The sequence below is a fragment of the Lepisma saccharinum genome, chromosome 5, assembly GCF_977018435.1.
Source record: "Lepisma saccharinum chromosome 5, izLepSacc3.1, whole genome shotgun sequence".
Lineage (NCBI taxonomy): Eukaryota > Metazoa > Arthropoda > Insecta > Zygentoma > Lepismatidae > Lepisma > Lepisma saccharinum.
Genome location: NC_139233.1, coordinates 94,731,342 through 94,755,411, shown reverse-complemented (window position 1 = coordinate 94,755,411; position 24,070 = coordinate 94,731,342). Strand labels below are relative to the sequence as shown.

The following is a 24,070-nucleotide window of genomic DNA, read 5'->3' as shown; positions in this document are numbered from 1 at the left end:
AGGCGAAGCTAACCTACAAATAGGAGTTGACAGCGCTGACTACGATCTATGCTGTAATATTTTGTAGCCTTCTAAGATGTTAAGTATGCAGTAAGATGGAGAGTTGGTGACAAATGACTACGAACTAACACATGCTAACTGGCAATAGTGGTGTTGCAGTGTTGATGCTCTTGTTAACCCCCTCCCTTTTTTTCTGTCTTTTCTAGCATACTGATCTATTGCATGCTAACCAATTTTTTTTAAGCAGTGCTCTTCTCTCTTAACGCCACGGACGAAATGTATGTATGTAATGCGATTTGGGGGAACGGGGGGCAATTTTAATCTTACAGCTGGCAATGTTTTTATAATATATTTTTGTTCGAAATAAATTCATAGATATTGTTAATAAAGAAAATAAATATTAATATTTCGCTATTAATAGTAAATATACTTATTATATTATAGCAATTAGTTTTTGGTATTTAAAGCGAGTGTGCTGTCTCTGTTATCGTATTATTTGAAAATTATTTTTCTGTGGTAAATGAAATTACACCTAGAAACTACAATTTCGTTCCCCCTGTGTGCTAACAATATTGAGTTACGTGATAGAATGAACAATAGGTAGGCTTTGGAGAGCGGAAGTTATACTTCCTGGTTTTTTTCAGTAGCTAAACAATAAAGATGGAATTCCTCACTGACGTATAAATATGTTTGTTCGTGTTTCAATACAGACGATGCTATGTAGCTTACAGCAGTTTTTACATCAGCTCTCCCCCTCCTCTTCAGTTGCCATTAACCTCGCCCCTACCCCCTTCCAGCGGCAGACCGTAAACTCGCTTCCCAACCCCTCAAACTGTTTGCCCGCCGGCAACCTCCCGGCAACACCGACGTCGGCTTTTTTCAGTCAATTAAGAAATATCTGCATTTCCCCAGCAAGTGACAACGACCTTCGCTCCCCAGCCCCGGTGCCACAAATGGGCGACCCACATTCTGGACCGCAGCTGAACCTCCCCTCGGGCAGTCTCAACGTCATCCACGTCAATGCCCAAAGCATTCTCGCGCATCTCCTTGAAGTCCAAAATATTGCCCAAATAAACAAACACGTGCATGCTCTGCTCGTGTCGGAAACGTGGCTGAAGGAGAGCCTTTCGAGTGAACTTGTGCACCTTCCAGGTTTTCGTCTGTTCAGAAGAGACAGGATCGGGAAGAGGGGCGGGGGAGTGGCAATTTATCTACGTGAAGATATTCCTGCCAAAATCCTTTCGGAATCACCCGGCGACTACGACCGATCTTCTGAATATATAATTATGGAAACTACCGTCTGTCAACAGAAACTCCTCCTTGCCGTAGTCTATCGACCACCTACCACTCGCCTCGAAAACTTCAAAAACGATATCGCAACATTTCTACCAAAATATTCTCACGCAATTGTTTTGGGAGACATGAATGTCGACCTGTGTACCACCAAAGAGGAGGCTATGCAATTCCGCGATACGTTCTCGGCCTTAAATCTTACAATCTGTCACCTAAACCCAACCCACCACACGGCCACTTCAGACTCCTGGCTTGACGTCATTCTGGTCTCGGACGAAAATCGCGTAACGAGCCATGGCCAAATTCCGGTACCTGGGATTTCCTATCATGATTTAATTCACGTATCATATAACATCCGCGTTCCAAAATTTAAGCCTAAACAAGTATCTTACAGGGATATAAAGAACGTTGACGAAACCCGCTTCAACGAAGACGCTGCACTCGTTCCGTGGCACGTAATTAGCACGTTACCAACAGTGGACGAGCAAGTTCACCTGTTAAATACATTTATTCTTGAGCTGTTCAATAAACATACTCCCGTCAGAAAGAAACGGGTCTCACGTCCCCCCGCCCCCTGGCTGACGGACGACGTACGTCGACTTATGGTCATGAGAGACAGAGCTTACACCAAATACAGAAATGACGTAAAAAAAGGTGACTCTAGCACATGCAGCTTCGAAAATTATAGAACCCTGAGGAACCGCTGCAATCAGGAGGTAAGAAAAGCCAAGCGCCGATTCGCATACGAATTGCTCAACCACCAAAATAAACCGGACGTTCTATGGAAAAAGTTGAAAATTCTAGGTGTTGGGAAACAGAAAAAGGACGATTACATCCCTAAGTTTGCACCAGATGTACTGAACAATCATTTTTGTGACCTCCCGACTATTGAAAATAATGTTAAACGTGAAACTATTCGGAACATCGCAACGCACTCCACAAATGCTTCAAAATTTTGCTTTTCCTGGATTTCACCGGAAGACGTTAGAAAATCTTTACTTCAGATAAAATCGTCGGCCGTAGGAGTAGATGAAGTTTCCATTCTCATGATCAAAAAAAATCCTCCACCAAGTCCTTATTCCCATCACGGACATATTCAATATCTCCTTGCTTTCTGACACATTTCCGTCGCTTTGGAAACTCGACCAGGTACGCCCTATACCTAAAACAAGCAACGAAATCAATTTAAACAATTTTAGACCAATTAGCATCCTCCCAGCTCTGTCTAAGGCTCTAGAACATCTTATTAGTGGTCAAACCCGTGACTTCCTAGCACGAAATAACCTAATAAACCAGTTTCAATCTGGGTTCCGTAGCAACCACAGCACATGCACGGCTCTCATCAACGTAACCGACGACATTATGTTAGCTATGGACAATCGACAACTTACAATCCTCGTTCTTCTCGATTTTACCAAAGCTTTCCAAACCATTGATCACGAAATTTTACTCACAAAACTATCATCCTTATTCAGCTTCTCGAACTCTACGGTTAACTGGTTCCGTTCCTACCTGTCTGGACGTCAACAATGTGTCGTCGACTCACATCGAAGATCATCCTGGAAAAGCATCCCCTGTGGCGTCCCTCAAGGCACCGTACTGGGCCCCCTCCTGTTTACACTGTATATTAACGACCTCCCGTCGGTGCTTAATCACTGTAGGTATCACATCTATGCCGACGACTTTCAATTATACTTTTCTTTCCCTCCTCAAGAAATATTGAATGCAACCGAACGTGTAAACAACGACCTGAAATAAATCAACAAGTGGTCTGTAGACCACGGCTTGCACGTCAACCCGACCAAAACCCAGTGTATGCTCGTAGGCTCCCCAAAGATTCTGAACAGAATTGACGAATTAAATCTCCCTAATCTTACGGCCAACGATAAACACTTGCCTCTTTCTACCACGGTTAAAAATCTGGGAATTACGCTAAACAATAATATTACCTGGAGAGAACACGTAAACTCCGTGTGCAAAAGAGCTCTCGGTGCACTACACTCTCTTTACCGGCTTAAAAACTTCCTCCCCGAACGTATAAAAACCAAACTTGTCCAATCTCTTGTTTTCCCTATTATTGATTACTGTGACACTGTTTACTCCGACGTTAATTGCTAGCAGGCTAAACGCCTTCAGCGAATCCGCCTGTGTCCGCTTAGTTTTCGACATAAAATAATCAGAACATTTGACACCGTATTATGCGAAGGTCGAGTGGCTGAAATTAAGTGATAAACGGATTTACCACAACCATGTCCTACTGTACAAAGCCCTAGAAATAAAAGATCCAAAATACCTTTCCGGGCGGTTTCAATATCTTTCGGACTTTCACTCCCGCAACACCAGATCACGTGAAAAATCTCTGTTATCCATCCCTATCCACAGATCTAACTTCTACGCCAATTCGTTTACCGTTACCTCTGCAGGACACTGGAACAGACTGCCCCCCGAAATCCAAGCCTCCTCCTCAGTTGTAACATTTAAAAGACAATTAAAAATATACATGCTAAACAATTGGACCTAGATAGAATTCCCAGAAAGAAATACGTTATACATTTAGCCCACGAAATATGCTTTCTATGTAGGTACTTGTGTGTGAATGTGTGTTTGTGTGTGTGTGTGTGTGTGTGCATGCAGAAAATGTATTGCTTTTATTTTTAATTTCTTCTAAGCTACATTTTTTCATTGTGTTAGTAAAAATAATGAGCAATGTACGTAATTAATGGTTAATCCAGGGCTTGACTGCTCGTATTCAAACTGTATTGCTTTCATTTTTAGTTTCATTTTACTTTCACTACTTTATTCTTCTTTTATTATTTTATTTTTCATTTATCTTTTTTAATTTTTTTAATTGTATACAATTTACTGCAAAGAAAAAAATGATCCCTGTAATTAATGGTTAAGTGGAAGAGAAGGCATTAATGCCTTAACTTCGCCATGTAAACAAAGTCGTAAATAAATAAATAAATAAATAATTGTTGAGGAATAGTGACTTTAGTTAATAGCATTGAAAATCGCAAAAAGGATGTGGCTGAAATGTAGGGGACTATTTTCTAGAGCGAATTGTCTCGGATTTCTATTGGTCCACGTTGCTTTGGCTAACATATCACTCCTCGACCTCACTAAAGCGGAAAAAACTAAAAGCTCTAGTGTTTAAAGTTCTATTTTATTTTGAAATTTAGTGAAGAAGAATATTTTAGCAGGATTTCCCAAAATGAGTAACTTTGTTTCTTAGCTTGCATGGGTTGGCTTTGAGTTATAAATATGGCGTTGCTTTTGTGAGTCGATTCTGAAAAACCAAACAGACGTAAGGGATTGTGGATGGGAGGTAACTTCATGAAAAAAACCAAACAGCCCTTATGTATTGTGGAAGAAAGTATACAAACATACAAAGAGAGAGTATAGAAGTTTTTTGAGTGTGTTTCATGTCTCTCTCTCTCTCTCTCTCTGCTCTATATATTTGGGGCATGCAGAAAATTTAATGTAACTATTTTTAAGAATTTGTGAGCAATATGTTATTCGTGAATTCTTAAAACTAGTTTTATATTGTTTTCAGTATGTGGGTAGCTGGAATATTTTTCTCTTCTGTGTGCCGTTGTTGATAGGAAATATGTGTGCGGGGGCATATTTTAAAAATAATAAAAGGTCGAAATGTGTTACATTGTTAGAGGAAAGCAAGAAAATGGAGGACGTGATCGAAGAGTTGTGTGTTCGATATCTAGTGGAGGTACATTGTGATTCGAATCTTATTATTTAAAATATTTAGTTTTTATGCACGAAAAAAGAAAAAAGCTTTTTGATATTAAACCAAAATTAAATAAAATCCTCTAATTAATGGCAACTATATCCAATTATGCTTATGGCTACAGCGAGCATTCGCAAAAATGGCGAATGCTCCCTTGAGTGTGGCTTGAGATTTTGTTTCTTTTACACCCAATTGCTACGTAAACAAAATAGCCGACTCGCAATGACTGTGCCAAATATGAACATTCTATATAGATTGAGAGATGGATAGATAAGTTTATTAAAATTTAATTTCATGATTGCAACACAAATATTGTTGGAATTAAATATACCTATAAATTAAATGTTTGGTGCTGATCACATCACACATTGTCAACTATGTTGGAGCTATGTATTGGACTTCCCTATGTTCACATAAGCACAGATATATATTTTTTTAATTCTATTTTTTTTGGCGTTGTAGTGCAAATATGTTGCATGGCTCGCGACCTGGACCTACAGTCTAAAATATTATGGTTTTATTTCTGCAATTATTTGCAATCTTGGCCAGAGAGAAGAAAAGTGATATATTTTTTTCAATATCTAGCGTAGCTTCTCATCTATATTTAAATTTATACATGTGTGCATGAGCGCAGGGGTCAACTTTATTTTTTTGTTCGGGTGGGTTGTGAGGTGAGTGAATATGTAGGAAAAACAATGGTATACACATAAACCGAAGTTACATGATTCTAGGTACATTGGAGCCAAGAAAAATAATGTCTTGGAAAACATCTTAAGACAAATATCTTAATATTTAAGAAAGTCAACTTCCGGTTTGTCAAGGTGTTACTTCCGGTCTGTCAAGAAAATTTTCTTAAGACAAATATCTTAAGACGTTTTCCAAGACATTGATTTTCTTGGCTCCTAATTGAGCTAGGATGATGATTTTAAGTTTGCTGGATAGGATTCGACGAGAACTATTCGACTAGCAAATAAAATCGATTCTACCCCATCAAGTTTCGGAAATACAAACATTTTTTTTATTTTTTGAGAAATTTGATTTGCTGGCTTAGTTTTTACCCTAATTCGAAAATTTTAATAGCATTCGATAAAAAATTAGAAGTATTCTACAACCTATTGGAGAGATGATGATTAGTGCTTGCTGTTTTCGAGTTATTTTGGATTAAAATCTCAAGATGTAATTTCTAAGATGTCTTGTAATTCATAAACAATGGGTTATAGAAAACCCATTCTTGATTTATCAGCTATTGCTCAACGAATGGTATAAACATAACTACACTAGACTCTCCATAATCCGGCCCTCAATAGTCTGCCCCTCTCAGTAGTCCGGCGCACATTCGGCCTGTAGTTACTCAAGCATAAATGACGCGCGCAACAATAAATTATTGTGTTCCACAATGTTGTTAGTTAAAAGAAAAATGTTAAACAATGCTATACATACTTACAGTATTTGAAATTGTGACTTTCTTACAGTAAAGTTCAGTACATACTATGGCTTCTAAAAGGAAACACGTTACGCTACACCTCAAGCAGAAACTCGAAATTTTAGATAAGTTGAAGTAAGGCTCTTCGCAGAAAGCCATTGCTATTGACTATCTCGCTAATATGACCATTCCCCGCACATATTGGTGCCGAAGTCGCGAGAGTCTAGTATAATGCTTATTGTTTGATTTTTTTAAAAATAGCGACTGGAAATAACTGTTTTCTGGAATTATGATTTATATTTCATACGCCAAGAGGATTGAGGGTTAGAAACAGATTGTTTGGTAGAACAAGTTAAATAGAATTATGTATACATTCGATTCGCAAACTTATTTTCTTATATATTTTTTATTTATTTACAGGGTTAATTAAGAAGCATATTTGTGGAAGACAACATCACCAAACAATAACATACATAAATAAAAAAAACTAGCACTATTGCGAACTAGCCTCACAAGATTTCTTTTGTAAGAATTTTTTGTGAACATTCACACTTCACCAACCAAACAACACATATAAAATAACATATCCTAAAAAATATTTCACCGACATGCGCTCCATGAAGACTTGCCTTGTGTGCGAGAAAAATATTTCAAGTAAATATTACACACAAGATTGTCGTACCTGTGTGGCTAGTAAACATGTGGCTGCTACCAAACAGTGTTCCGGATGTGGTAAACACATTACTATAAATAACATAAAAAGGCATCGACTTGCTTGCAAGGGTGACGGAGCCCCAGTTCCACAACCATCCACCTCGACCAAGAGGAAGGCAGAAGCAGCTCCCATCAACGCACCATCTGCAAAACGCGTCAAGCCTGTGACAAAAGCAAACCAAACCGCTTTCGAGCGTTTATTGGAAGACTTTGTTCTTATTTCGGATGGCTCATGCGATGTGCGAAGCTTCTTAGATTGCGAACGGGCCAGGATGATTTCCATCCTTCGCGATGCATTGGCCACGCATTCTACTAAGTTCTACGCCTTGCTATGTTGCAAGTACAAGCAGCCATCCAATGAAACGTACAGCTTCTGCCACAACACCAAGGCAAAAACATTGCATCTGGCGGATGGCGACAACCTCGCAACCATCTATGACAAGTTTGTCGAAGAGCTGCTGGCCAAACAGGAGGAGCACGAAGCTAAAGGTGGCTTGCTGTGTGGCACCCCGCTCAAAGTCTGCGTCAAACTTACCAAGTTCATGCCACTGTCGGGGTCCAGCTATGTTCCCCTGCCATCCAAGTTTGTGGCAAAGAACGCTGTTCTGAATATTCAGAACAGAGACGCCAAGTGCTTCCTCTGGTCGGTGCTTGCATCATTGCACCCTGTCCACTGGAAAAAACAACCGCATCGTGTTGCCCACTACAAGCAATACGAGTTGGAGCTAAAAGATGCGATGGTTGGGATCGACTACCCGGAGGAGGTTTCGGATATTTGCAAGATCGAGGCCCGTACACACAACCCGCAGTTGGCTATTAATGTTTATGGCCTCACGGAGGAGAAAAACAAAGTATACCCTATTCGGGTAAGCGACGTAGACAACAATGATGCTCAAGAAATCCATCTTTTACTCATCAAGGATGAAACTCACCATCACTACACTCTTATTCGCTCTCTCTCTCTCTCGGCTTGTTTCTAGCCAAACAAGCGAATACAAACACCACATAGAAGTTTGTCACAGGTGCTTGTCCACTTTTGATAATCGAAAACAGCAGGAATATCAGAGCATCAGAGGTCCCAACATTGCTGCCGAGAAGCTTACTCGCCACAAACTCTATTGCAATGCCAACGAGATAGGGGTGGCAGTTTTGCCCAAACCTGGCACTGTAGAAACATGTCCACATGCGCTTCATCCCTGTGTTTTTCCACAATGGCTCGGGATACGACTTCCACCATCTGGTGCTGCATCTTGGGTACGACGACATGCAAATTAACGTTCTGGCGCAGAACGAGGAACGTTACATTAGCTTGAGCAAGTCGGTACGAATCCCAGAATCAGGCTCCCGCATCGAACTTCGTTATCTCGACTCCCTGAGGTTCCTCCCGGCCAGCCTCGATGCCCTAGCGAGAAAGCTCAGCGACGAACAACTGCTAATCACCTCTGCCAACTTTCCAAACTTGGACGCCGGTCTCTTCAGGCGTAAGGGGGTCTACCACTACGAATACATTACCGACTCTACCAAGTTTGCGGAGAAGTCGCTGTCTCCCCGAGCGAAGGTCTACAGCAATCTGCGAGGCTCAGGCATCTCTGAGGACGACTACAACCATGCTCAGTCCATGTGGCGCGAGCTGGATTGCCAAAATCTTGGGGACTACCACGATGCCTACCTAAAACTCGATGTAACGCTCCTCGCTGATGTGATCCAGGCGTTTCGTGCAACTGCGAAGACCATCTACAAGCTGGACCTTGCATACTTCTACAGTCTTCCTGGACTGGCATGGTCGGCCATGCTCCTTGTTACAAAAGTTAGGCTTGAGCTTCTTTCGGACGTGGACATGATGCTGTTTGTAGAACGTGCCGTCCAGGGTGGAATGGTCCAAGTGTCGCAGCGACACTCGCACACCAACAACCACCACATGGCCACCGGTTACGACCCCTCCCAACCGTCCAGCTACATCATGTACCCAGACGTCAACAACCTCTACTGACACTCCATGATGCTGCCACTCCCCTCCGGAGGGTTCAAGTGGGCTGATCCCTCCAATTTTGACGTTGAAGGTTTCAGCGATGTGGAATGCCGGTTTTTTGCCGAGGTGGACATTGAGTTCTCCGAGAAGCTGCAGGATTTGTTTTGCGACCTTCCGCCAGCCCCGGAATTCCGCCTGGCTCGAACGAACCAAAGCTCGTCATGGACTTCAACCCCAAAGAGCGTTATGTTGTGCACTACCATAACCTCTGGTGGTTGATGCAGCGAGGGGTTACCATCTGTACAGTACATCGAGTTCTTATGTTCGAGCATTCTTTATGGTTGAGACCATACATCGACCTCAACACCAAACACCGCACAGACGCAACTTCTGATTTCGATCGTGATTTCTTCAAGCTAATGAACAACGCAGTGTTTGGGAAAACCATGGAGAATGTGCCAAATCGTGTGGATGTGAGGTTAATATAAAAAAGCACAATGTCGCAAGCTTGTAGCAAGCCTGTTTTTCAAGTCACGTACTATTTACAATGAGCAGCTTGCTCTTGTGCATATGAGGAAGAGCGTGGTGAGGCTCAACAAGCCAATCTACGTTAGTGCCTTAGTATTAGACCTGAGCAAGCTGCGCATGTTTAAAGTATATTATGGGATACTACGCCAGCACTATAATGACAATATCAGCCTACTCTACAGGGACACAGATAGTTTGGTGTACCACTTTCGCACGGACGACGCATATAGGGATATAGCCACAGTACCAACTTTTGTGAACCTTTTCGACACGTCAGGCTATTCACAGCCGAAGCGATACAAAATTCTGGCCCGCAACAAGAAGGTGCCTGGCAAACTCAAAGACGAGAAGGACGGAGATGTAATTCTTGAGTTTACCGGTCTTCGAGCCAAAGCCTATGCTATTCGGACAGAGGTTTCCATCACAAAAAAGCTAAGGGTGTGGGCAGACAGGTCGTCCAAGAGCACCTCAAGTTCGAGGATTACCTCGAGACTCTTCAAACCAGGACGCCAATTCTAGGAGTGAAGCAGAGCATCGAGATTGTCGACAATGTGTTGGCAACCAACGAGGTGAGAAAGGTTGCCCTGGACGCACGCGACGACAAGAGGTGTGTTCTGAAATGTGTGATTCACACGCTCCCGTGGGGCCACTATCGTCTAAAAACTAGTAAGACATGCCTCAAATGTAGTATGGAGTAATAGTAGATAGTATGTAATAATAATAATGAAAAAAACTCATGTAACAGAAGTTCCAATTTAACATAGCCAAGATACTAGAACAATAGTGTTTATCTTCAAATGCAAACAGGTGGAGGTTTTCTCTTCTTAACGGAACTAACTCCCTGCTGTGTCCTACGGGACGAAAAACGGACACACGCAGGGCCGAAGAGGAAGTTTCTTTGTGCGCTCAAGTATGATTATTTCTAAAATGCATCAAAATATTTTTTTTCCAGATTATCCTCAAAAAATCTTCTCCACAAAAAGGACAGCATGGCACAATGTTGTGACAGGGAAAGTATCGTGAAATCTTAATATTGTAAGAAGATGTTCCATGAAGTATGATCAATTATCAACCTCCACTCTTCACAGTACATCCTGGACACTGCGTTGCAGGTTAACAAAAAAATCTAATGTTTGAACCTACTTTCAGTATAATCTTTATAGAATTATGCGATTTTTTTTCTTGTACTTAAAACTGTTCGGTCACTCTTTCATTCTTGAAATCATACACAAAGGTTTTCACTGGAATAAGGATGACGCTGCATAGTGTCGGCGGGCAAGGCATCGTGGAACTCACAGATAATCTTGATGTTGGTGCGATCGTTAACAACCACCTGCTTCCTCTTAGATGTGTTAATGACGAACATGGGTGTGCGAGCTATAAACTCGTCAGGGTTGTAATACACCTCCACGTTGCCGGAAGTCACCCTCTTGTACGCTGTGTACGCGTCGTACAATTTCAGATAATCTTCGTCTTCAATGTTTAGGTTGTAATTCTCACGTGGGAAAACTTCGTTCCTACCATTTTTGAGGTAGATGTTCCTAATCTTGCAATTATCGAACTGGCTGGAATCTTTCTCCTGATTATTGTCCCTCCCTGTCTGGAAGAGTACAGCAACGAATTCTGGCATGTTGTACCGGATGCTGTTGAACTCTATGGTAACATCGAATTCAAAATGATTGCCAGAAGCAGGTTTCTGCACGCACTGGTAACCGTAAAACTGGAAGACGACTTGGGGATTCTTCAGGATGTCTGCTTTGTACTTGAGGGTTTGTTAGATTCGTATTCCACCACAGGCATGCGCAGCTCCATAGACTTCACAAGACACTTGGCAGGATCGGGTAGTGTGTTTGGAATCGGGGTGGTCCCGTCCGCACCCAAGGTGCTGTAACGCACATGGGAAACAGTACTGTGTGATTTTGAGTTTTGATTTTTGTACCTGCTTCGAATCCCCCTGCTTCGTAGTATGCTGCATTGCAGATTTCAGTGTTCCCACAACTGTGGAGGTAATCCCGGGGTAGTCAACCCTATCGATGACGGTGCCATGCTTTCTAACTTCCACCTGCGAGATCAGGTACGGCACAAAATTATCTACAAGTCTTAAATTTGCATTGGCAAGGAATACTTCGCCGTTGTCTCTCTTCACAATATCAAACTTGATGTACAAATCAGCTCTGTGACGGTCAATGAATCCATCCCCGACGTCCACATCAAACTCAATCTCTCGGTTCCGTTCGTTGAGGTTAGCAAGCGTGTGACGATTGGGAGGGAAGGACTGTATCTCGTAACTTTCGATTTGTTCCATGATGGTTATTTATTATATGTTAATCTCCACGACGGCAGTGGTCGTGGCTCAGGCAAAATCTACGACCTAGCCCTTCTCGTTTGTCACTGCTAATTCTATGTTGTCTATGCTGTTACGAGACACGGGAAAATATATCGGTGACGAGGGTGTGTAGATAATTGGCTCCATGAATTCTGAGTTTGGTTTGAACGTAACAATAATTCCTGTCTGCTTGTGGCTGCCTGGGATGCCGTCCGAGGCTTTGGTGATCATACCTTCTGCCACATTGCAATGTATGATCAGAGTCTCTATGACTAGAAATTTTAGAATGTTGGTGAGTAAGTGCTTGGTGCCAGGTTCGAGCTTGCTGTTGTTCTCGAATCCCAGAAGCTCTCCGACACTGCCCAGGTCAACAGTTTCCGTAGCAGACACCAGTTCCACTCTGCGGGTTATCGAATTTTGCGACAGCATTACACTTCTTGTTAATTGAGCCTACAAGGTAGACAGATTGTACTGGCCAGGGGTGATGCTGATTTTTTCGCTGCCAATTTTGATGGTATTGTTGTGTACCGTTACATTAGGTATCAGGTACATGCTGTAGAATGCACGAAGAGCAATAGATTTAGTATAGATGATATCGTCATGCAATGCGAGTTTCAGAAGCCAAGTCTCGCTTGTGAGATGGAATACACCATAGTGCTTCAGGTGCCACAATGCTTTCTGGAAATCCTCGATTGATGGATTATTTAATTGCGAGAGGAAGACAAGCATGGAAACGCAGAGATGGCCACAGTTCACATCGCTGAAACCCTGGATGCGTTCGCCATTGTAGTAGAGGTTGGCAACACTGAGATACTTTACCAACCCATCAGGTGGCATGCCTCCGAATGAATCGAAAACAAATGCTTTGTTGTTGTTGACTTTCAGGTAGCATATCCAATGGGTACCTGGATTTTCGTAACTGTCCAGGTTAACCACGCCACACTATTTTTTCCTCACAACAGAGGGTAGAGAATCGGAGTAGTATAAAATAGGTTATTACTGGGACAAAAAAGTATGACCCCCCTCAGACTGATTTTGGCTACACTTAAAACTATGTCAAGATGCTTATATAAGCTTATTGCGTACAGTGCCTGTCGAATCCAAGAATTTAGTAAAAAAGCCCTCGGGGATTTCCCGTAAAAAGTATGACCCCCCTCAGATTGATTTAGCTACACGTACAAAAGCTGCATTTGTCAGATTGTTGAACATAGGATCGTAAAAAATATGGCCTTCTTGGCGTGGTTTTGGCTACACTTAAAACTAATCCAAGATGCTCATATGAGCTTATTGCCTTTAGTGTAATACTCTGTAAAGTGTAATCTTAAGAGCTACACACACACACACAAGCACACACACACAGGCACACACACACACCCACACACATACACAAACACACAAGTTTACTTCTGGTCTACTTCTGGTCTACTTCCATTGCATCATGCATTATTATTATTATTATTATGCAATATTATGCAATATTGTGCATTACAAATTAGTCAGTATTGTGAGAGTGGTTGAAGAGTATGGACATGTTGTTGCAGTGCTCCTCATAATTTTTTTGTTAAAAAGTAAGTATTAGTAATATAGAATACCCTATAACTAGAACACAAAAATATAATAGACTCGTATAGACTGGACTACAGGTCTGTTCGGTTTGATATGCAGAAATTCTTATTATTCATATTAAATGTATTTCTGGTATACTGTACGAAAGGCTAATATTTTGTATATAATAGTCCGATATTTGACACATCCAGCTTGTTTGTTATAATCCACTCATATTTAGAGTCAGGCAGATACAGTAATTTATATCTGTCCCAGTTTGTTATACAAGATCAATGCTACATGACACGCATTTGCAGTCTTTGCTCCTCTATGTGCAAGACATGCCTGTGCAGACACGCATTTGCATTTGCATTTGCATTTGCAACGATTTTTTAGATGTAGAGACGTATATAAACAACCATGAAACGACCAATCATTGACGAGTAGAGTATGTATATCACATGTTAAAACGCATCTCTTATCGTCAAGTGGGTCCACAGCCACTTTTCTTACAATATTTGTAGTCAACAAGTGATCCACACTCTGGATTCTACATTCTGATGTTCTGATTGTACTACTTGATTTGAGACAATCTTCATAATCTTCAAATCTGAGTTCTTTGTCTACAGTTACTCTACCAACGACCTTGGCTATTTTAGTAACAGCACCACTGGATGTTTCAAAGCTGTACTTCTTGGCCCTTAACCCAGCAAATGCTACAATAACATCGCCAAGTGTCTCATCTTTTAACTTGCCAGACAGCTTATTGATGTGTGGTTGAATATTCAGATGGCCAGGCAATTCACTGGTATCGAAATATTCAAGCAATGCTGGCTGTGCTATATCTTTATAAACATCATCTGTCTGAATATCAAGGATAAAGCTATCCGTGTCCACATACATCAGTTTTACACGATCACCATCAAAAGGCTTAAGCACATCGTAATATAACTCCAGCATATGTAATTTGGCCAATTTTAATATTACAGCCCCTACATAAATAGGCTTATCAAACTTGATCTTAGTTTTTTCATGTTGAAGAGTGCCAGATTTTCATCAAAAATTCTTCTGTAGTTGAAATTAGGTTTTGCTACCAATTTTTTGCTCTGGCTGGGGTCAGTAACCAACTTGACATCAGTATGTTTTCTGACATTTTCTATGGTCTTACCATACACAGAATTGACCATCAATTTGAACAAGGTCTTATCAAATTGTGTTACTGCAAGTGTTCGAAGTTCGGTGTTTGTATCAATGTATGGCTTCAACCATCTTGAGTGCCTGAACCTTAAGACTTTGCCAACTTTGGTCACTTGAACACCATGACGCATCAGGAACTGGAGGTTCTTGTTGTATATATCTTCGTAGGTCTCAAGTTGGAGTTTGATGTTGGCCACGCTACGGGCAATGGCATTCAGATCGCTGGACGAAGGTAGATTGTCAATAAAATCCTCTAGCGTTTGGATTTTAATTTTAACTTCGTTGATGTCTGCATGCAAAGCGTCCGTTTGAAGTTCAGTCTTGATGCTTTCCAACGTAGGAATTTGGAACGATTGAAACTGTTCGTGCAATTTGGCAATACTTGCATTCACGCGATCGTAGTCATCTTGAGTTTTTATGCTCTGGATAATGTTTTGCAGTTCAGTCTGGATGGTGCTAGTTTGGTCTTGTAAGTGTCGTTTCAACTGTTCCACGTCAGAAGTTTGCGCTTGCTGCAGCTTCAAAAATTCGTTCTGCAGCTTGCCTATGCTCAGCGCCAAGTTATCGAAGTTATCTATTGACGCGAGGTCGGCGTACTTTTTCAGCAGCGATTTGAGCTCGGCCTCGATCTTGAGTACGGTGTCCAGGCACTGAGACTGCGGGCTATCTCTGACTGGAGGCTGGAATTGAGCGTAGACTGCAGGGACTGCAGGTCGCTTCGCAACTTCTTAACCCTGACGTCGAGCATGAGAATCTCGTCGCCGTGGTCGTCGGGTTTCGAGTGGCCAAAAATATCGTTAGGCATTGTTACCACTGTGGTTATTTATTTTAGGGTAGGTGATTCGCATCTCCACAAAAAGAGGGATAAGTTTGTCGTAGTCGTCCAACAGCTCCACATACAGGCGATCGCCAGCAGACACATCGTACATTGTAATCGCCTCCATCCTATCATGCTTGATGCGATAGATTTTCTTGCCAGAGGAAACCTTGACCTCCCCTTTGTTCTCAGGGTTCATGTTGAACTGCAGTTTGCCGGAGATGAGGAAACGATAATAATTCAAATTGTTGTTGAATACATAGAAAGTTTTGCCCACATCCTCGTCGTTCTGGGTCAGAATGCTATTCAAGTGTATAATTAACAGACCGTTAAGTTTAGATAGCATGGAAGGCAGGAGTTCCTTGAACCTCGACGACGACGTAGGCTGGACGGCCCTTCCATAGCTTGCTTCCTGAAGCCATACAGATTCATAGGCATTGTTATTTTATAGAAACATTGCCAGCTGCATGGTTAAAATTGGCTCCCACCCCCTAATCGCATTACATACATACATTTCGTCCGTGGCGTTACAGGAGAAGAGCACTGCTTAAAAAATAGATCAGTATGCTAGAAAAGACAGAAAAAAAGGGAGGGGGTTAACAAGAGCATCAACACTGCAACACCACTATTGCCAGTTAGAATGTGTTAGATCGTAGTCATTTGTCACCAACTTTCCATCTTACTGCATACATTAAAATCAAAAGGTTTGTGAAGCGACTTTTTGGTACTAGTCAGTGTTTGCTAACTCCTATTTGTAGGTTAGCGTCGCCTGTAAAATATCATATGGTAAAATTTTCGTGGGGTGGGTTAGCAACACTCCGAGCCCACTGTGCCCAAAAAGAGGTTGGTGAATCGGTCAGTTACCACTACTCCCACATGATCAATAATTTCGAATGCAACAAATCTAGTGCCCTGATGACATGCCGAATGTAATTGTACTCGTTAGAGAGCATCAAGACCATGCTAACACTGCAATTCGGCGATCTCCGCAAGTGATAGCTCAGAAATCAGTAACATTTTGTAAGGAACACCCCCTCATTTTTTTTAAAAAAATGTGAAGATTTCAAATCAATAGGGGATTCTGGAAGTATTTTGAATGTTCATCCTATTAAAGAACGCAACAAAATAAATTTAAAGAAAGGAAATTTCGAATGTTTAGAAACCAATAGGTGACTCTGAAAGTATTTTAATGCTGATGAGAGATATGAAATAAAATTCATCCCATCACATCAGAAGTTTCCCCTAGATCGGATTTTTTCTCCACGTTATTAAGTTCAATCAGCCAACTACATTATACCATTGAGTTTTGGACATTTTGTGAAGGAAATATTTATGAGAGATATCGAAAATGGAATTTACGTAATCAAAGTTTACAATCTTCATGCCAATGTGTTTTGTGAAGATAGTAGATGGATTAAATGCTTACTACTCTATGTGCATTTATGGTTCAAAATTGGAGGACTTGTATTTTAGAAATCAAATATTTTATCATCATCTAAACAGAGCCATCTATTGAGGAAATCATGGAACTACACATTTTATTGTGAAATAAAGGCACTTAATATATTGCTATTTTCTTGAAAAACTACACGTGATGGGTAAAAATGGATTTCGTTTTTGGAATCAGCATGCTAAAATTATTCAGGGACAACAGTCGTGTGCGAGTCATCCGAACCCATGCAGGCCTGTGTAATAGATTTATCGTCGTAAAATTAGTCAACTGATTGCAATCATTCCAAAAATAGCACCAAGATTAGAATCTTGCCTCAACATTTAGACAAAAATTAGAACCTCGCCAAAATATAGCCTATATGGATCCCATGACACTACTACTGTTTGGCTATATTTCAGAACATTAAACATTACCAAGCCAAGAATGACTAACTTTAGAATAATTAATATTAACACTTGGTCACGCGGTAGTGGTATAACTTACCTCGCTGATCTTTCTGACACAAGGTAGTAATATTCATCTTGGCATAGTGGATAGCAACTACACATATTTCCTTCAGGCTGAATAGCTGAAATGAAAAATCGTCATAATAAAAAAATATGAGCTGTTACTTAAGTGAAAGTTAGAATGAGTTGTGTAGGCTATATGTGTGGCTCTCTCTCTGTATATATATGTATATATATATATAGGGTGTCACTTTAATGGCGCCCACGGACCACGAAAACTTATAGAGGACATCAAAACAAACAAATTTTCTCAGTAACATTTCTCTCGTTGGGGCGTCGTTTCGGCGCTACAGTCATTCAAAAAAGCCCGTTTTGCCTCCTGAATGCTGGCAATCCAACACAACATTTCATAGCATTTGTGACGTCATATCCCGTCGTGAAGCGATGCGTTACAGGGTTGCCAGGAACACACATATTCTGTGAAAAATAACATAGCTAAAATCAGCTACATTATGTACCGTAAAACAAAACGAGAAAACACGTTCTGTAACTTAACAGGAAGTAAACAAACGATACGAAAAATGGTAGAAAGAAAATATAATTCAAGTGGAAGTGGTCATATCGAATTTTGTCTCAGCTTGCTTGTCAAATATTTGCAAATCTAGTTACCAAGTTGGCATCTATAATTTAGTCTATCCACTTCGTTCTTCTGATACTATAGCTCTTTTCAGTTCTTACGGCGTGCGCTCTAGACGCTGGCAGGGGAAGTGAGGAGCGGGGATTACGCAACAGACCAACCAGACAACAGCGGTGGCGCCGAGAGACACGACGCGGCCGGAAAAAAGTACTACGTGAAACTCGTTCTACTGGCCGCTACGTTTCTTATCGTGCTGGATTGGTCGCTTCCCCGCTCCCACTTCCCCTGCCAGCTTCTAGAGCGCCCGCCGTAAGAACTGAAAAGAGCTATAGTTGTCTGTGACACACTTAACTGATGACAAAAGAGAAATGAAAGAACTCAAAATTCAAAAGGTAAGCAACACATAATATAATGTATATTCAGGGCATTATTAGACAAGTGGCAAAAATGGTTGAAAATACAGGGATATAAGTAGTCCTAACACAAGCTCTCCGACGACAGTGTTTATCTACGCACCAGATACACATGCAATAGTTTGCAAAAGTGAACAGAGCAGTACTGATTCATCATTATATTGTTAGTGTGGTTGTCCGTGTTTTAGCCGTAATGTAACAACATGAACCTCGGATACTTCCGTTATCAGCACAAAAGTACCACATGGCATCTGAACACAAACCTGTAGATATCAAACCTTGCAACGAGATTTGCAAAACGTTGACATGTAGCTGGGTAAACAGCCACATGTAAGCTGCAAGTCCCATAAAATTTATCGTTGTTGATATTTGACATGTAGGCTGAGATATTGACAATTCATTTTGCATACATTTTTTCCATTTCTCATATCGTTGGTTCACTTCCCCTTTCCCCTGAGATGACTGCTGATCTTCTGGCTGGTAGGCTATGATGTTCGGTATTCTGGACACGTTTTTCGCTTCGTTTTACAGCTAATAATGTGGTTGGTAGTTTGTCATTTTTCATAAAATTTGTGTTTTCGTTGCAATCCTGCCGTGCGCTGTTTCACTGCAGGAAATGACGTCACAGATAAGATCAAATGTTGTGTTGGGTTGCCAGCATCCAGGTGGCAAAACGGTCTTTTTTGAACGGCTGTAGCGTCGAATCGACGCACCAACGAGAAAAATGTTACTGAAAAAAGTTTTTTGTTTTGATGTGCTCTATACGAATCTGTGGTCCGTGGACGCCATTAAAATGACACCCTGTATATTGTCTGTGTGTGTGTGTGTGTGTGTGTGTGTGTGTGTGTTGATTGATTGATTCATGGATTCATTTCCTTTATTTAACTTCGCCTTTTGTGCCACATTTTGATAATTTCAGAAGATGGGGGATGAGTGATTACATTATGATATTGATGAATCGACACTCACAAACATCCATGCCCAGGCCATGATTCGAACCCGGAACCCCTGGCTAAGCACTACACCAAGGAGGCCGGCGTATGTGTCCGTGTGTTAGAAGTCCACTTTATGCGCATATAGGCTAATAGGGACTCAACCTACAGTTTAAACTAGAAAACCGAACCCCTATGTGCTCTCACCACGTATCGAACCCTGGACTTCTTGTTATAAGTTAGAGTAAAATATTATTGAAATCCTTGAAATCCTTAATGATGTTTTTAAAGTATTATTATTCATACATAAATCGGATTTTTTTCTTGTTTTACAATATAAAACCTTACCTTTTTCATCACATCTCTTCGTTAGGAAGAATGAAATGTTTATGTTCTTCTCTTGACATTATACCCTCATTTGAAACTTAGGATCATTAATATTAATGATAATATTTTCTAATGTTTAACTCAATTTTCAAAACTTAAATTGCATTACAGCTTTAAATATATTTACCTAAAAAATTTGCAGGATCAGTGCGGCAAAAACATGGGAGACAGGGAGCATTGCCAATCTCAACCATGTACGAAGAACAATTATAATGGGGGCAAGAGAGGGCAAGCCCTAAAGAAGATAGCAAGACTTACAAAATGGAAGAGAATTATGTACGAAATTGGATATAATAATAATCCATCGCTCGACAGCCCTGGAAGTGCCTTGGTCTAAATTGGATATACAGGACAGAATTATACGGTGCGTAGAAAACTGAAAGCAGCTATGAGATTCGAACAAAAGGCGCAATACGCGTACGACAGAAGGGACAATATTGGATTTTTTTAGGAAAATATATTAACATGAAAGTGCATTAACATGAAATATTGAAAGTAGATACTTTAACGTGCCAAATGAAAAAATATTATCTGAATGTTATGTTACTATCCCCAGTTGCTGAATCAGAAAATTATAAGATTGATTGATTGATATGTTGTTTAAGTACACTTTATGCACAGTAAGGCTAATCGGGACTGGATCTACAGTTTAAAGTGGGATCCGAACCACTTGTGCCTCCAGCGGGTACCGAACCCGGGACCCCTTGATTACAAGGCGACGACGCTACCACTGCGCCATCGGGGAGGCGAAAATTATAAGAAAACCGAGTCCGAAATTACTGTGCATTGAAGTGAATGGGATTCTTTCATCCCTCAACAATGAAAGGAATAAAAATGTATTTAAGAAAAACAACGTCATAGAAAAGGCTGATGAAGCTTTGCGTACTTTATATATAGCTATAAGAAAATGGCAAAAATAATCAAATTTGAAGCAATTGTTGCAGAATTCTGAAAGCTGATTGTGGTTTTTGTGGACCGAATTTCAGTGCTTGAATAATAACAGAAGTACTTCTGTTGCATACCTGACTTGATGTTGCAGTTCTGCCAGAAGGATTTGATTTTCTATACGAGATACTTCCTGACGAATGTTGAATTTTGTCTGCCATATACTACAGATTTTCTACAATCGTTGGCGGATCGAGTTGAAAGTCTACCCAAGGATATAATAATCATAACAGTGACAATAACAATATTAAGCCTAATGAATTGGGAATCCTCAGCATAATAATAATTATTGTCGTTATTATTATAACAGGATCAGGCAACTAAACTTGACGGTTGTTAATTACAAATGAAAACAAAACTCTTTCATGTAACGGAGTGCATTTAATAAATGTTGTACAGTAGGATCCATGAGTATTACCGTGTAAATGGTCCATCACCATGTTCGGGTACTTTATTTAACCCAACAAGAGCTTTAAGAATTAAAAGAAAACTCAAATCAAGCTATTGACAACTTCTGCGCCAGCATACATAGATAAAAATCGCTTAATAACACAGAGGATGTAAGCGAAAAATTAATGAAAATAGCCGTGAACAATTTTCACGGTTATACTCATGGACCTCACTGTACTATATATCAAATCATTTGAGGAAAGTAATATGAGAGGCAGTTTCATTCAGTTTCTTAACAAGGATAGTTCACATTTTGAGTGACTTCTCAAAACGGACACCCGAACTCGTTCGATGTTCTCGGGAGTGCATAGTAATGTATGTCGACCAGGTGTTCCTTTCATTGCTGATGAAGTTCCTTACACACGTTAAAATGGTATTCCGACTGGGAACGTGCAGATTACTGTGAATATTAAAGTGCCGAGGGAAAGCAGGCTGCTGCCACCACACATTCATTATGAAAAATGTCACAACAACAAAAACACTTTGTTGTACTGACAACTGCTCCATGCTGACTGACAAACATGCTTTGTGATAACAAACACCTCAATGTCGTTACCTCGACCAACTTCCGTTCAGTGTTCAGTTGCCGCGCCTAACAGGTGTACTATTCAGATAATGAACTTTCGTTGTCAAGAAACTGCATGGAACTGCCTCTCCGGCAATTTTCATAAAATGCTTTGAGATGTAGTACAACATGTTTAAATTGACTTCGTTGTATAAATGAGTATTGTTTTTATTTGTAATTATAAACCGTCAGGTTCGGTTGTCGGACTATTTAAGTTTCTTTCGTTGTACTGGGGGACCCTACAGAAGTGTCCAATGCATCCAGGCACTTGCCTCCTCGCCACAACCACAAACATTTGTTTTTGCGCTTCTGTGCATGAAAACTAAATGTAACAAAAAATATATAAAAATTAGTTAGAAAATGAATCACTGAATAACGGAGGGTGTTGTGAGAAAGAGAGACTTTTGAAAGTTGTAAACCATTCTTTTAACACACACACACACACACACACACACACACACACACACACACACACACACACACATATATATATATATATATATATATATATATATATATATGTATATATATATATATATGTATGTATGTATCCATCGGGGTTAGGTGGTAGAACAGCCGCAGGCTGAACCTGGCCCTTTAATAAAGGAAAAATGAAATTGAAATTATATATATATATATATATATATATATATATATATATATAGACACATAGATAGATAGATAAATAGATAGATAGATTAAATTCCTTAAGGTTGTATTATTATTTTACGAATTCAATAATGGATGTAATACGCTATGGCAGAAACGTTAACACTGGGAACATTGATTACAGGGTTAATTTATTATACAGTGAGTTAGAAAAGTAACTATATACCTACATAAACACGATTATTTGTTGAGGGATCGTACGTATTCCGTCACCTGCGAGTAATGTTTTCTGCAAAGGTTGGCAAACTGCGTTGTGTGCAGTTTGCTTCCTCGCCAGTCAGACTGGTGCTTTGCGACGAAACGGTGTGTCTGTTTCTTTGATGTTCATTGTGTTTTAGTCGCATTTGAACGATTGAGACCGTGTCTTTCCGTGTGCGCTCAGAATGATCTTAACTTTAAAACAAAGAATAATTCTCGTTCAATACGTCTTCCGTGAGCTTGGTGAGTACACACAGACAGTGAAAGACCGGTTTTTATCGTCATATTTCGAGGTGCACTGGTTCCTAATCGACATAGTGTAAGATAGCTAATCGAGACATTTTGGGAGACGGGATCGGTAAAGAACTATGAGCGAAATGGTAGATCATCAGTACTTGATGATGAAAAACTTCATATCAGATGCTATGCAACTAGTCCCAGCAAGTCAATGCGAAAATTGTCCCAACGGAAAAACATTGGTGTTGCAAACGCTCACAAGGCCGTTCTGTCTCATCCCGTATAAAGTGAAAGCGGTTCAAAGATTATTGGCCGCAGACTGTGGAAAGCGAATTAAATACGATGAATGGTTTCGACAGTTTCTAGCGGACAATTCTGATGATATTTTGGACTATGGTTTCTATACCGATGAGGCATGGTTCCACTTATCAGGGTATGTGCACGCACAGAAATCGGTTTATGTTCTACCAACAACCCACATGCCGTATATGAAATTACTTTTCACGACCAGACCTTTGGGGTGTGAATTGTAATATTCAGGAGAATATTCTTCGCAGAAACAATAAATTCAGCTTTCCCAGTTCATGGGAGAGCTAACCGAGGACGATATCAATGATGCTTTGATTCAACAAGACAGCCCGACCGCCCGTACAGCCAGGCAGTCCACAAAGTTACTGCAAGAGTTTTTCGGAGATCGAATCATTTCTAAGGACTTGTAGCCACCTCTTTCTCCGAACTTAAGCCCACAGATTTTTTCTTCTGGGGTTATGCACAAAGTAATGTTTATCGAGGAAACCCCCACAGCCCACAGGAACTTCAAACTGCTATTATTGATTTCATCAAGAACAATCCACATGAACAACTTGTGAGAGTTTTCGAGAACAAGAAGAAACGCGTGCAGATATGTCTGGATGTTCATGGGAACCATTTGCAACAACTACTTTAAGGTACGTCGATGTTACGTATTGTTGTACTAGTGCACGACAAGTGTATAGTTACTTTTCGAACACACTGTATATTGTATAAGATCTAATTTGAAATATATTTCATGTTTTACATATATTGTTGTTGTATTTTTATAATTTAAATTGAATTTTTATTGTGTTGATATGTTGTTTTAGAATATTTCTAAGCTAAAAACGTTATTTGCAATATATACATTTCCTACCTTGTATACGAGCAAT

At 40.4% G+C, this 24,070-nt stretch overlaps 1 protein-coding gene across 1 annotated transcript; it reads left to right on the top strand.

The window, feature by feature from the left end:
• Positions 1-713: 713 nt before the first annotated feature.
• Positions 714-2,411, top strand: LOC145988153 (uncharacterized). The gene has a single exon (XM_083122984.1). It carries the CDS (start codon positions 714-716, stop codon positions 2,409-2,411), a length of 1,698 nt encoding a protein of 565 aa, XP_082979110.1.
• The last annotated feature ends 21,659 nt before the right edge of the window (positions 2,412-24,070 follow it).